We start from the raw sequence: 13,679 nt of genomic DNA on the forward strand, positions 1-13,679 counted from the left end.
GGATGTTACATTTGCACGTTATAATGTAACAGATACGCTAAAACTTTGCGTTTTAACAATGCTGTGGCTAACGTGTGGTCAGGTTTAACCACAAAAAATACTTTGCTATGGTTAGGAAAATATCATGTTTTGGCTTAAAGAAATCCTGCTTTTGGGGCCACAATTCCGACTGGAAACGTAGCAATGTGACAGCGTTTCATGCTACTATCCCTCCTGGAAAAACAGCGATACCTAAAAAGCCACTGGAAACACAGCGTTGTCTCACTAGATCACAACTGGTTTTGTTTGGTGGTCTCAGACAGTGGTCTTGGCAGGTGTCTTGCCTTGCTATCAACCATCCCCTCCACCTCACAGTGACAGAGTCAGCTCATATACTACATCACTTTAGAAAGGTTGATATGATTCATATGAAACATGAAAATGTAACATTTTCACGATTTGCAGCAACGCACAATGCCAGCATTTTCTTCTGGCGACTGGGCTGGTATTCCAAGACCTCAAGAAATCACAAGTTGTTTTCTTGTGATAAACCAGCTTTGTTATCTCAAGATACTGGCAAAACAACGCAAGCAGGGCTGTTCTTGGCATCTGTATATTTGTTTATGAAAAATGGGCAATGTTCATAAGGATTAAGGGCCCTGACACACCAGACCGACTGTCAGCCATCGGTCAATGTCAGTGAGTGAGTGAGCATCTGTCGTCTAGGTTTTTGTGGTGTGTCCCACACTGTTGGCCTTTGCCAGCTGTTTCTCAGCTGATACAGTGTACAGTGACAGCAGAGCCCGTCAGTGAGTGAAATTCCTCTGACTGGCGGTCCAGCTCAGTACATGAGAGGAGAGACAGAAGCAAGGAAAGCAAACACACGACTAAAGTCAAGAGGGCACGAGGTTATAAAACTTGTTTTATTAGGTGAGGTTATTTTTAGCCACTGAGTTCTATACCAGGCAATATCTTACCAAGGATACTTCTACATGCAGACTGGAGGAGCCGGGGATTGAACTGCCAATCTTCTGATTAGTGGACGACCCACTCTACCTCTGAGACCCCTCTCACGCAGGTGCAGAATGTACATGTTGGTTGGACGTTGGCTGTAGTCATTGCGGTAGTTCAAGTGCAACTTTTTGGCCGAGATACAGGCAACACAACAGTTCGCCATTGTCGACACCAGTTTTTTGATGTCAGTTTGGGCCTTCAATCTTGACCTCAAGATAATGGCATTGAAAAATTGCAAGTACAGCCGTTCTCTGCTTCCGTAGATTTCTTTATGGAAAATGGGAAAAGTTGCCTTCTGTTAAGAACAATGAAATGGGGACACATGCAGAAATGCCTGGATACCCTTTAGAGTATAATTGGACACAGTGGAAAAAGCTCAGTCGCCTCACCGCTACACTCCTGCTAGAAATCTGTCCTTATTTTGACTAATGGTGACCCATCAGCTTATTCACCAGCACACTGTCGGGCTGTTTGCCCTTTTTTTCAGTGTCCCTCAGACTGCTGAGTGCTGAGGAGACGGCTCCTAATGTGAGGTGCTTGGGGAGTTGCTAGGAGGCCTGGAGAATAATTTTTAACGTGCTTTTAATGGAGAGACACCGCTGCATGTCACAAACCCTGAAACAGCACCCACAGCATATTACTTAAAAGAAAAAAAGCTATTAGGTGAAGAACCAATTAACAGCAAAGACAAATACTGTGCAGCAGAGCAGCACTTTGCACTAATAGTCTCTGCGACACCTAATACTGTACATGTTTAACATAGGCTATAGCACTTATAAATTTAATGGAAACGCTTTTCATAAAAATTAAAGATATAAACAACTGGCTCAGGGTTTATTGTGCAATAATCATCCAACTATAAAAAACACCCAACTGGCACACAGTCACTTGCAGGACAAATGACTTCTTTAGGCCAAAGGCTGAACTCTGATAAACAAGCTTTTAAAGCACTATATTTTCTTACGCGCACACATGTCAAAGAGACAGAACAGCTGCTGTTTTTGTCACCGCATGTACCGGACACCTGTCACTAAGCTATTCAATCAAGATTTTTTAAAAAAGCAGCAAACACAGCAGGGAAAATTATGAAAATGCATGTTTTATATCAGTTCACAGTGTCTGTGTGTATTAAAATTTAGATAAGAAGATTATTTTCTAAGTTGTAGTCAGTGGCATCACTGCAGGATCCTCTCTCCTTTCCCTCAGTTACGCTGTAATCTCTCCAGTGTTGCCAACTAGAATCAAAGTCCAGTTTTAAGTGAAGATTTTCCAAGCGGTTGCACAAGAGACTGCAAAAATCCTTCTCCTGACACATCCACACACATTACAAGCCAACGCTATGAGTCTTAAAAGGGGAAACCTGTTGAAACACAGATAAAGGCCTACTTTGATGTGGAGCTCTGTCTGTACAGTTGACATGAAATAAATTATATGGAGGGAGATCACTGCAGGGGGAGGAAATACCTGCAGGTTCATTATATATACATATCATCAGAAAGCTGCACTGTAAAAAAAAGACTTTCATAAAAAGGTGCCCACTTATTTACAGATCTGTCCCTGCAGATGAAAATGCTGAAGTGGACAGAATAAAAGCAGAAATTAAAAGGTGCTTTACAGGGTGATTTACAGGTGGAATCTGCAAGTTACAAAGCAGCTAAACTGGTCTGAGGTGGGTTCATGCTCCTGTTCCTGACCTCATGAAAAGGACCCACCTGTAGGCCAGGGACATGCAGTCAAACAGGCGGGTCAGAGTGGGGTCGATGCTCAGGCTCCCGGAGCTGAGCGGCCCGTACCGGTACGTCTGGCACCAGGTCCTGTTCACCGTGTCAAAGTCATATCTCATAGACCCGCCGCTCTTCCTCCGGCGCGGCGCGGAGTCGCTGTGCGGCGACGACACCATGAAGTGGCCGCTGTGGATGACCTGTGTGCGGGGGAAGGAGCCGGCGGACGGCCCGGTGCCGGCACCCCGAGCGTGTTCCCCCTCCGCCTCCGAGTCCGAGTCTGAGGAGTCCTGGAGCTGGCTCTGTCCGGCCGAGCAGACTCCCTCTTTGGCCGCCATGCTGCGTTTACATTCAGTGGTGACCGTCCGGCTCAGACTGTGAACTTTCTCCTCAGCTGACCCTATTCCTGTTTACACCAGATATTCCAGTGTCTCCTGAGAGAAGACAGCACAGAGGCCTGTCTGCCGAGAGACAACTGTGTCTCATCTGTCTGCTCAGAGACACCCGTGTCCCTCACAGCTGTGTGTATGTCTGTGGACTGTTGTGTAAGAGCATACTATCACTGTGTCAACTTCCTATGGTGGTAAAGTCCTTCTCTCCACCAATCACTGAAGGCGGTAATTATTAATAGACTAATTATTATTAATATTGTCTGAAATCCTCAACACTGCATCTGTACTCAGTAACAGGGCTCTTTCAGATTGGCCTTTTTGCACTCTGTTTTATTTCACTTTATTCTACATACTCTAACTTTTAACTTTATTTTCATCATTACTAAACGATTATTCAGTGGGTTTTATTTTCCATCTTATTTTATGCATTCTATCTCGACCTTGTTTTTGTCTATCTTCATCTTATCTTGTTTTACATTAGTTAGCCTTTAGCAGTCTATCGCTGTTGTAATGTCAATTTTACGTCTATTTTTATTTCATTTTCTATTTCCGTATGGTAAAGCACTTTCAGCTGCATTTCTTATTTATAAAGGTACAAAAAAGCTAGTTATTATTTTAACTTTAATTTGATTTTTTTTTTTTTTAGCATAATAATAAAGTAGGTTACGGTAAAACTTACACCCCGCTTTGCCACTACGAAAATTGGCGAACATCATGGGGGCCTGGTCGTCTTCCACAGAGCTCACCATGATATTTCTACTGTAGCCCAAGACAGACAAACTCAACACTGACTCTAGATAGGGCCATTTGCATTTTTGCGTCAGCCATCGTAGTTCTCTTACACGTTTCAGTTAGTTGTGATCTGCAATCTAACCACTAGATGCCACTAAATCCTACACACTAGACCTTTGATTTTCCTCATATATTCTTTAACTATACTAATTATAGGAGCCACCCATGGTGGAAAATGTGTGTAGGTTGCTAAATCGACCTGAGGGGGTCACTGTATTGTCATGGGTGTCCGTCAGTATGAGGGACAGGTGTTGCTAGACAGGGGAGCTCAATTTTTTGACCTCAACGCTGGGCCACGTGAAGTGAGGTGTACATTTGACTGGTGTGTGGACACAGTTTTTCATTGAAGACTAAAGTGGTGATAGGTAAATTATGCATCAAATACGAAGAAAAAGAAGTGGACGTCATCGGTTGAGCGAGCTCGTCAGTAAGTTTAGGCTTAGGCGCTACACTAATAAAGTAGGGTAATTGTGTTAGCAGGCTATTCTCAGATAGGATACCATTTTTAATTTCAATTAGCCAGATGTGGAGTGAGTGCATTTACTCAAGTATTTGAAAATGTGTTAATCTCTCCGTCAGGGTGCCCATATAGACACTGAAACAGGTTTTGCTTGTTGTAATTTTTTTTCCTGTTGAGAGATCCTTTCCTAATGTACTTCCAATAAGAGGAGACAAAACTCAAAGACAAACACTTCTCGCTGTGTTAATATTCCAAGTATATCTAAACTTACTATGAGGCTTCAGCGGCATGGCTTTGCTGAATCAACTCTGTATCTTCCTGAGTTAGTCTTTTTATTAATAATAAAAGAAAATGCTTTCTCTGGCTCCACAAAGAATCACTGTCAGGGAAAACACAAAGAGGGAAATTCATACCAATAACTTCATATGCAAAGATTTTAAAGGAATTCACAAAATGAGCATTTCATTTTCAAATACTCACCCCAAGTTACCTTGGATTTGTGAAGAAAACTCCTGCGTTTTTCTCACATGCTTTCACTGTGAATAAGTGTCCAGAAGCAGAGAACATTCTTGATGAATTGACGTGAAGGGGGGTGGGGGGGGGGGTTTGGCAGTTACAACAGCAAATATCAAAACATCAATTTACAAACCATCTCACAGCTCGTTCAGTATAATCCAAGTCTTTCGCACTAAAATCACATATGTGGAGGTGTCCCCTGTGTGTCCAATACAGTGAAAGATTTTGGTATGAAATCTGAGAAGCTGGGCCATGGACGTTACTGGAAAAAATGCCATTATTTTCTATTAAAATATTTATATAAAATAACTGAATTAATCGTAAGTAATGAAAATAAGTGCACTACATTAGAGCAATTTCATTTTTTAATTATAATTTTTCTCTTGAGAATAAGACCCTGTGTCTCAATGATATTCCCTGTTTGAATACAGGTTATGTGGATTTAGATTAATAAATAAATGCAGTCTGCATTTTGTTCATTTAATTTGAGTGGAGATAAATAATTGATTTCACTGAACAAGCTAATAATTAGTTAAAAAAGTCAGTAACAACATTTGATTTAATACATGTTCATGTAACCATGATGGTTTGTAAAAGGCATCAATATTTAAGATATATGTTAGGACAGTCATGTATGTTACTGTCGCTTTAAGAGAAGTGCTCTGGAGCACATGGAGGTAGTACCTTTGCCTTTACTTTCAACTTGCCACAGGTTAAATAAATAAAATGCAGCTGTTCATTACTCAGAGGGATTGTATGTTTTACTTTGGTGTTCTAGTAAATGTAGTTCAGCCACTTCTGCATTTCAAATGTCTGATTTACACTGCATAAAAACACCATAAAATCATCCATTAATATCAAACTGTTTTATTGAACAAGGATCATTCATACTCTGCAGACTCGCCAAAGTATACCATTCAAATTTAGACTTACAGATATTATGGTCTTAGAGTCAAATCAATATTAGTAGACTTGCCAAGCCAGCTGGAAGTAAGCCCTGAGGCAGGGCTGTCCAGCTTTAAAACCAGAGGCTGTCACATACACTGAAGTGAGGACTGATTCTGTAAATTATTTCATGTCGTGGAGTTTCTTGAGAAATCGTCCCTTTATTGGCTTTAGGTTAGTTGGACATTCACAAGTATTGAGTGGACCGTTATCAAACCATTGCAGTTACAACAGGAACTCTAAAACTGAGAGACATTTGTGACCTGCGTCATTTATGACCTTCATATATTTAATTTAAACTTACAGAAAAATAAAGTCACATTTTAACATACAGAACACATTTGCAGCATGACTTAACGTGACGGCTGCTGGCAACACGGCTCATTCTCACTGACACTAAAGCAAGTAATCATCAGTCTCTTTACAGTGCCAATGGTATCAATCGATAAATCAGTGCTGCATCATTAGAACTGGATCATCATACCTCCAACTCTGCCAGGATGTGTACTGAAGAAGGGTGAAATTTAAGTTTTATATCTAACATTAGTTACATTTGACAAAGCCTTGGAGCTCTTCCAGAAACTTAATGTACTCTTGATGCTCGGCCGCGGTGCTCAGCTCCACCAGTTCATCTGCAAAAGTGTTGTCAATCCCCCGGTCAGCCAGGAAGTCCATCAGGTGGTCATACAGAGCCTGAAAAACAACAGCATGGGCTTTGACTTTTACTTTATCTGGCATGTTTACAAACAGTAACCAAGAATTCCTGCCTTCAACTGTAGGGTTGCAAAATTATGGGAATATTCAAAGTGGAAATTTTCCATGGAAATTAACAGAAAAAAACAGGAATACAATGGGTCATTTGCTTCGGCTGTACTAACACTAGGCTGTCCAGTTTTGAGTGCTGAGGAGATGGCTCCTAATGTGAGGTGCTCGGGGAGTTGCTAGGAAGCCTGCAGAATCATTTTCAACATGCTTTTCAATTTTTATACTGAAATTGTACAAAATTTCCCAGATTCTCGAGCTTAACTTCTCTCTGAAAATGTCCAGGAACTTACAGACCCTTTAAAACCTTAATGTGTACTAAGCTGTTTATGCTTGTCAAATCTTACCCAGTCCAGAGAGTCTGTGTTGAGTGTATAGCTGGTGTCCTTCCACTCAGAGTCTCCCTCAGGCTGGAAACTGACCTCACGGATGGCGAAGATGTCGCTCTCCTCTTCTCCTTCACCATGACTCATCTACAAAAATGCAAATCCCCCTCTTCTGTTAACTTAAAAAAAAACTTAACTGACAGACAAAAAAGCCAAGGACCTGCTGCTGCCTTCAGTTTAATACATGTTAATGTATAAATGGATGTTGTGTGTTCTCACCTCATCTTCAGGGAAATGGCAGTCAAACACCAGGGCATGTTTTGCAGCCTGTTTTGTTACTTCAACAACAAAGTTGGGTGTCGACACAATTTCTGGCTGTAAAGAAACTACAATCATTATAATGTTCATATTTCATTATTAATCACTTTAATCAGTTTGTGTTTTACACAATAATTTCAGACAAGGAATGTCAATGATTAATTGTTAACTGGTTAACCCCAGAGAACATTTCCGACTGGTTACACTTAGTAAACGCTAGTTGGCAGTGGTTTTTCCATGCCACTGTGTGGAACTGTGGATTGATTAAATGCACACATAAAACATGGCGCAATAACAACAATTTAAAACATATGTACAAAATTCATTAAAATTTTTCCTACATTTTCCCCACATATACAACATACTAAAATTACTAGCATAACTATTGTTTAGTTTGGTGTGAAAATGTTCGTGAACTACATCACTAGTCTCGCAAGAGATACGTCACCAACACCAGCTAGTAAGCGAGCTAACTTAGCTGTGTTCCATCCACAGATGTAATATTATCCAACCTGGTGTGTTTTATTCAGCAATTCCTTTATATCAGCTGTGAAGCAAAAGAGCGAGCAAGACCCGTTACTCATGTGAGTATATCCTGGTATGTAACACAGACATCGTAGCTTTAACGAGAGAGAAGCTATGATATCATTTGTGTGACTTGTGAAGTTGTTACATATTTTCACAGTCTTATATTTTAACAGTTTTACAAAAAACTGCAACTTTCTTTTTTTGAGATTATTTTTATTTACTATTATTTTTAAGATTATTTAACATTGCATATATTAGCCCAGTCGCTAGCAGCGTTTCCCTCTACTCTTATGAAGCCGGGATAAATCACACACAAGACTTAAAATGCTCTTTTGTGGAGGCTGTATTGTCTACACGACTTATTATTTGTTATTGGTGAAATAAAAGTAAAGAAAACTTCATTTTCACTTTCAGTTTACAAAAATAAAGGTGAGGTCTGTGTCGCTGTGACGTGGAGTTACATTTCTGGGAAAGAGTATGACAGACTGCGACATAGAGTAAGTGCTCTGCTTTACTCATCAGGGCAAACTGGGGGAGACTGGAGGGTGGGCACAATGTTTCTGTAGCAACGTGGTCCTGATCTACGGTGGTGGGACAGCAATAATCACCAAATGAGCAGCACCACTAGCTGGTTCCTGCCTTGCCCAGGTGATGCACATTTCTCCTAAACCATCAGGGGACTGACAGGTTTGTTGTGACCCACCTCTTCTTCTGCTGGCTTCTGCTGTCCCTGTTCTGCCTCTTCATCAAAGTTAGGAGGAATGCTGTTATTGAGGTTGAATGTGACAGTGATTCTGGAAAAGAAGGAGACACATCAGGAGCTCATTAGTGTGCTCACATGTCAACAAGGGTTGGATAATAATTGCCAGCTGCGGCAGCCTTACTTTTCTCCGCCAACATTTCTCGTAAGTTTAGCCTCTGTGCCGTTCATCTCCAGCTCCCATCCTCCAGACATCTTAGGTAGGGCTTTAGTTTTCTGGATTTTCCTCTCCTCTTTGATTTCATCAGACAGGAAATCACAAAATGCTTTGTCACCTGTAAAAAAGGTCGAACAGTTTACACAATTATGACAATGTGTGTAAGTGGTAAAATTCAATCTTTATCATCCTGCAGCAAAAGCAATGCAAGTTTTTCTATTCTATATTCATGTTCGTGACTTTTGCTGTATCCTCTGTTTTTATTTTCACTTAAGATATCTATTGTTTATGCACCACATTTCATTCATGTGTAACCTACTAACCAATAAACCTTATTCTGATTACCTGATTGACCTTGACACTCATGCCATTTCACATCAACACGTACCTCACAAAATCAAGGTTTCCATAGTTGAAATTATTCTTTTTATGCCTCCGAGTGGGAGACAGTCTGTACATCCTACTCTCGTGAACGCAATATTTCAACAACGTCATGAGAGAACTTCCTTAAATTTGAAACATGAACTTTATGGTAAGTGAACCTGCATTTGTATAGCCCTTTTCTAGTCATCCAACCACTCAAAGCGCTTACTACACTATGAGTCATAATCACCCATTCACACACACATTCAAACACTGGTGGCTGAGGCTACCATACAAGGTGCCACCTGCTACTCTCTCTTTAGCACACTCACACACTGATGGAACAGCCATCAAGAGCAATTTGGGGTTCAGTATCTTGCTCAAGGATACTTCAACATGCAGACTGGAGGAGCCGAGGATCGAGCCACTGATCGTCAGGTGACTAGTGGACGACCCTTTCTACCTCTGAGCCACAGCTGCCCCAACTGTGGTGAATTGATTACACTTTGGAGGTCAAAGGTCAAGGTCATTGTAACCTCATACATCTCACTGTTGTGAATGCTGTATCTTAAAGAAGACCTTGGTGGACTTTCTTCATATTTAGCACAAACGTCCACTTGAACTCAACAATGAATTTACTGGATCTTGGTGGTCAAAGATCAAAGGTCAGTGCGACCTCACAAAACATGTTTTTGGCAGTAGCTCAAGAATTGATGCACTGATTATGACAAAAGTTCACACAAATGTAAAACAGAATACAATGATGAGGTGCTGGCATTATATATCCAGAGGGTCAAAGGTCAGCTTCAATGTGACATCAAAATGTTTTTTTATTTCCATCACTCAACGTCATAACTCAGGAACAGATGGGGAAACATGTGGTTAAATGCTGGATTGGTGACACTCATCATGACACTGTGGTGACTGTACCGACTGACTGTGCTGTCGGGTTGAACATGTGTGAAGCATCCATGCTTTAGGATATGGAGCTTCTTTGCAGCAACATCCATACCTGAAGCATTGTCTACTGTCATGGCGACATGTGAGTCTGAACAGGTGTGGATGTAAACTGTAACTGTATCTGTGCTGATTCACGGAAACATACATACGTTTCATTTTATTTCGCCGGTTATCTTGTTACATATATTTGGGACAAGAGGTGAAATTATCTGTCAAGGTGAATGTTAGCTGTTACCTGTGAGAGGATGCATTTAGTGAGTGAATGCTAACTTCATTTCTAAAAGGCTAAAGTGCTGTTTTTTAATGGGTTAAGTGTCTTTAGAAATGAGTAACGCCACAGTTAACTGAGCGACATTTTGTTCTGAGGTCTTCTGTATACAGCTAGACATGTTTCGCCACGTTAAGTTAACGTTAAACTATAATACTGCCAAATACGAAACAAGCTAACGTTAGCTAACGTTAGCTTCTCTAAGGACTTTCACATTTAACGTTACCTTCTGTGTGCAGCCCTCCACATCCACACGACACCGAGGGACCCAACACTTTTGAACTGAACAGTTTCGGCCTGTATCCCGACGAGGCTCCGTTGTTATTCAGCATCCACAGAGACCGGGTGAAGGGCCGAGTTGTGGCCGAACTTGGGGCGCACAGTGTAGGGCAGCTGAGTGGCAGAGCTCGGGCTGTGGACGTGGTGGCTGAGGAAATGCGAACAGCGGCTCCCACCGCGCGGACGACTGACTTCAGCATGACTGAAGGTAAAAATTAAGGCGCTGGAAGAAAGAATAAATTAGTCTGACAGCACACGACTGCCGAGTAGCTCCGCGTTGACTGCTGCCTCTGAAGGATTACCGAAAACACGTGTGGAAGGACACATTGACCTATCGTAACTATGACCTTTACACCGGAAGTGATACTTTAAAAGAGAAATAAACCAAACAAAATTATTTTCTGTGTCATGAATAATCTCAAATACGACCATGGTTCTATGAATACGAGATATAATGTAATATAATAATTTCTATATATTTTAGTTAGTTATCGGTTATGTATGCGGCCCAATAGGGCCCCAACGTACCCTACAGCGCCCCCTGTGGCGTGATAAAGAAGGTCACCTATTTTGTCTCTCGACTGGAAACGAGATTCATCATTGAAATATTTCATCACAATATGGAGGCCCATTGCCGCCAATGTGATGAAAAAAATCATGTAAATCATCATGATAAGAAACTTATATATATTATATTAAATAATAAAGAGTTAGTAGGCTATCTCTTTATAATGAGAAACAATACTAAGTCATTGTTTTGATAAAGCATCCCGTTATTTTTGAGATACTTTGTCATTATTTTGAGATTTGTCACCAAGTTAAGAAAGTTTTTCGGTCATTTGAGATGAGGCTATTAATTCATCATTTTGAGAAATTAACTCATTCATTTTGAGGCACTACTTAATCATTTTGATAAAAAAAAAAAATTGCCACTATTTTTGAGATATTATGTCATTATTATAAGATATGAAAATATTTCTTAGTAAGTTTCTCAGAATTTTTAAATAGGCGAACTCATTAATTTTTGAGATACTATGTCACTATTTTGAGAAAGTTTCTCAGGATTTTGAAATGAGCTAATGACTCAGTATTTTTTGAGATACCAAGTCATTATTTTGAGAACCTTTGTCATCATTTTGAGTTACTAAATGTTTAAAGATACTAAGTAATTGTTTCAAGAAATGTTCTCATTATTTTAAGGCACGGATTAATTGTTTTGATAAAGCTTCCCATTATTTAGATACAATATCATTATTTTGAGATATGTCACAATATTGAAAATGTTTCTCAGGATTTTGAGACAGGCTACTAACTCATTATTTTGGGAAACTAACACATTAATTCTGAGATATATAGTCATTATTTTGAGAACGTTTGTCATCATTTTCAGTCACTAATTATTTGAGATACTAGGTCATTATTTCAGATAATTTTGTCATTATTTTGAGAAACTAATTAATCATTTTGATAAAGCTTCCCACTATTTTTGAGATACTAAGTCATCATTTTGAGAAAGTTTGTCATCAGTTTGAGTCACTAATTATTTTGAGATACTAAGTTATTGTTTCAGTAAAGTTTCTCATTGTTTTTGAGATAATAAAGTCAATATTTTGAGATACTATGTCATTATTTTGACAAAGTTTCTCAGGATTTTGAAATGGGCTACTGACTCATTATTTTCAGACACTAACTCATTATTTTTTTGAGATACCCAGTCATTATTTTGGGAAAGCTTCCCATTATTTTTGAGATAACGGATCATTATTTTTTTAAGAAATCGCTACTTTGAGAAAGTTTCTCATTATGACTTACAGGATCTTTTTTAGCATCACACTGGCAGAAATGGGCTGTCATATTATTATTGTAAAATTTAAAGTTGATGTAGTTAACAGTCACTTATGCTACAACAACACAAATGTGGAAAAAACAGATCATTTATTTCATGCTGGCTGAGCTCCAAATCCATTAATAGAGAGAACAAAAACATCTTATTTCTGGTAATATTAATAATAAAAGTCATATTATGATAATATCATTATCATAACAAAATAGTACAATAAATGTCTCTTTGCCAAAACTCTTTGTTGTAGAGTGCATTAAACAAGAGAGACATTACGTCTATGCATAAAGAAGGTAAAAGGACCCATGCCAGGAAACTCTATATACCTGTGTCTGCATATAATTTATCTCTCCATGACTCCTGATAAAAGAGAGTAAATGCGGCATCTGTCCACCAGAAAAGAGAGGGCACATACATGTAAATAAGGCCGGCATCATCCCAACAAGGACGGGCTGTCTCTCATATAATCAGAATGGTTTCTGACCCAATAACATCTGCTGCGCCATCGAATCCAAAATCCATGAAATCAGTTCTGGCTACAGTGGACATCCTGCAGGAAGGAGTTGCATCATTCTCACTGAAGTATTTTTCAGTGTAATAAGGTGAATCAGTTGCATCACTTAGACATGAAGCCCTGCTGCCAGGAGATGGAGCTGTTTTCTAACACCTCACAGCAACACTTCAGTTCTCCTCTGTCCTGATAAAATATCAGTGGAATGAATGTATCACTTTGTCATCATTGTATACACACATTAAACTCATTTAAGCTTTCGTTTCTGAGGCAGATTTGTAACTTATCATTTATCATTGTATAAGATATTCAATTTACTTTTTATTAGGGCCCGAGCACTGACCGCAGGCAGTCGCAAAGGCCCTATTGAAACTGAAAGAATCACATTTTGAAGGGCTTAAGGTGCTTGAAAACTCGTGAAACTTTGCACACACATCAGAACTGGTGAAAGATTTACATCTGATATGGGTCTGGATAACAGGTGTCACAAAATGGCTCAGTCGCGCCCCCTACCAAAGTTCTACAAAGTTGCCCCTGGAGCTGGTTTCACTGACATGTACGAAACTTGGTAGACACGTGTGACACCCCAAGACGTACAAAAAAGTCTCTTGGAGCCATACCCTAAACTCAACAGGGAGTCAGCCATTTAATTAAATGTGTAATTTAGTTGCACTGTTGGCCATTTCCAGGGGTCGTACTTTAACAAACTCCTTCTACAGATTAGATCCGACTGACTTCAAATTTTGTCTGTACCATCTAAAGACCTTTCACATCAAAAGTTGCTTGAA

The 13,679-nt window shown here is 39.7% G+C and overlaps 2 protein-coding genes across 4 annotated transcripts in view; both read right to left on the reverse strand.

Annotated features, from left to right (window-relative positions):
• Window positions 1-3,255, reverse strand: part of LOC125898825 (carbohydrate-responsive element-binding protein) — a 28,706-nt gene extending 25,451 nt beyond the window's left edge. For all 3 annotated transcript variants that reach the window (XM_049592772.1, XM_049592771.1, XM_049592770.1), the window contains exon 1: window positions 2,706-3,255. In XM_049592772.1, the coding sequence (XP_049448729.1) occupies window positions 2,706-3,052 (347 nt within the window). In that variant the 5' untranslated portion in view covers window positions 3,053-3,255. The remainder of the gene's footprint in view (window positions 1-2,705) is intronic.
• A 2,470-nt stretch (window positions 3,256-5,725) lies between these two features.
• LOC125898180 (complement component 1, q subcomponent binding protein) lies at window positions 5,726-10,898 on the reverse strand. Its single transcript, XM_049591894.1, has 6 exons — window positions 10,488-10,898; window positions 8,638-8,788; window positions 8,457-8,547; window positions 7,187-7,282; window positions 6,929-7,054; window positions 5,726-6,512 (listed from the first exon to the last, which is right to left on the reverse strand). The coding sequence occupies exons 1-6, from the start codon at window positions 10,738-10,740 to the stop codon at window positions 6,363-6,365; spliced, it is 867 nt and encodes a 288-aa protein (XP_049447851.1). The 5' UTR covers window positions 10,741-10,898; the 3' UTR covers window positions 5,726-6,362.
• Between the last annotated feature and the right edge of the window lie 2,781 nt (window positions 10,899-13,679).

Source organism: Epinephelus fuscoguttatus, linkage group LG12, assembly GCF_011397635.1.
Source record: "Epinephelus fuscoguttatus linkage group LG12, E.fuscoguttatus.final_Chr_v1".
NCBI classification, from domain to species: domain Eukaryota; kingdom Metazoa; phylum Chordata; class Actinopteri; order Perciformes; family Serranidae; genus Epinephelus; species Epinephelus fuscoguttatus.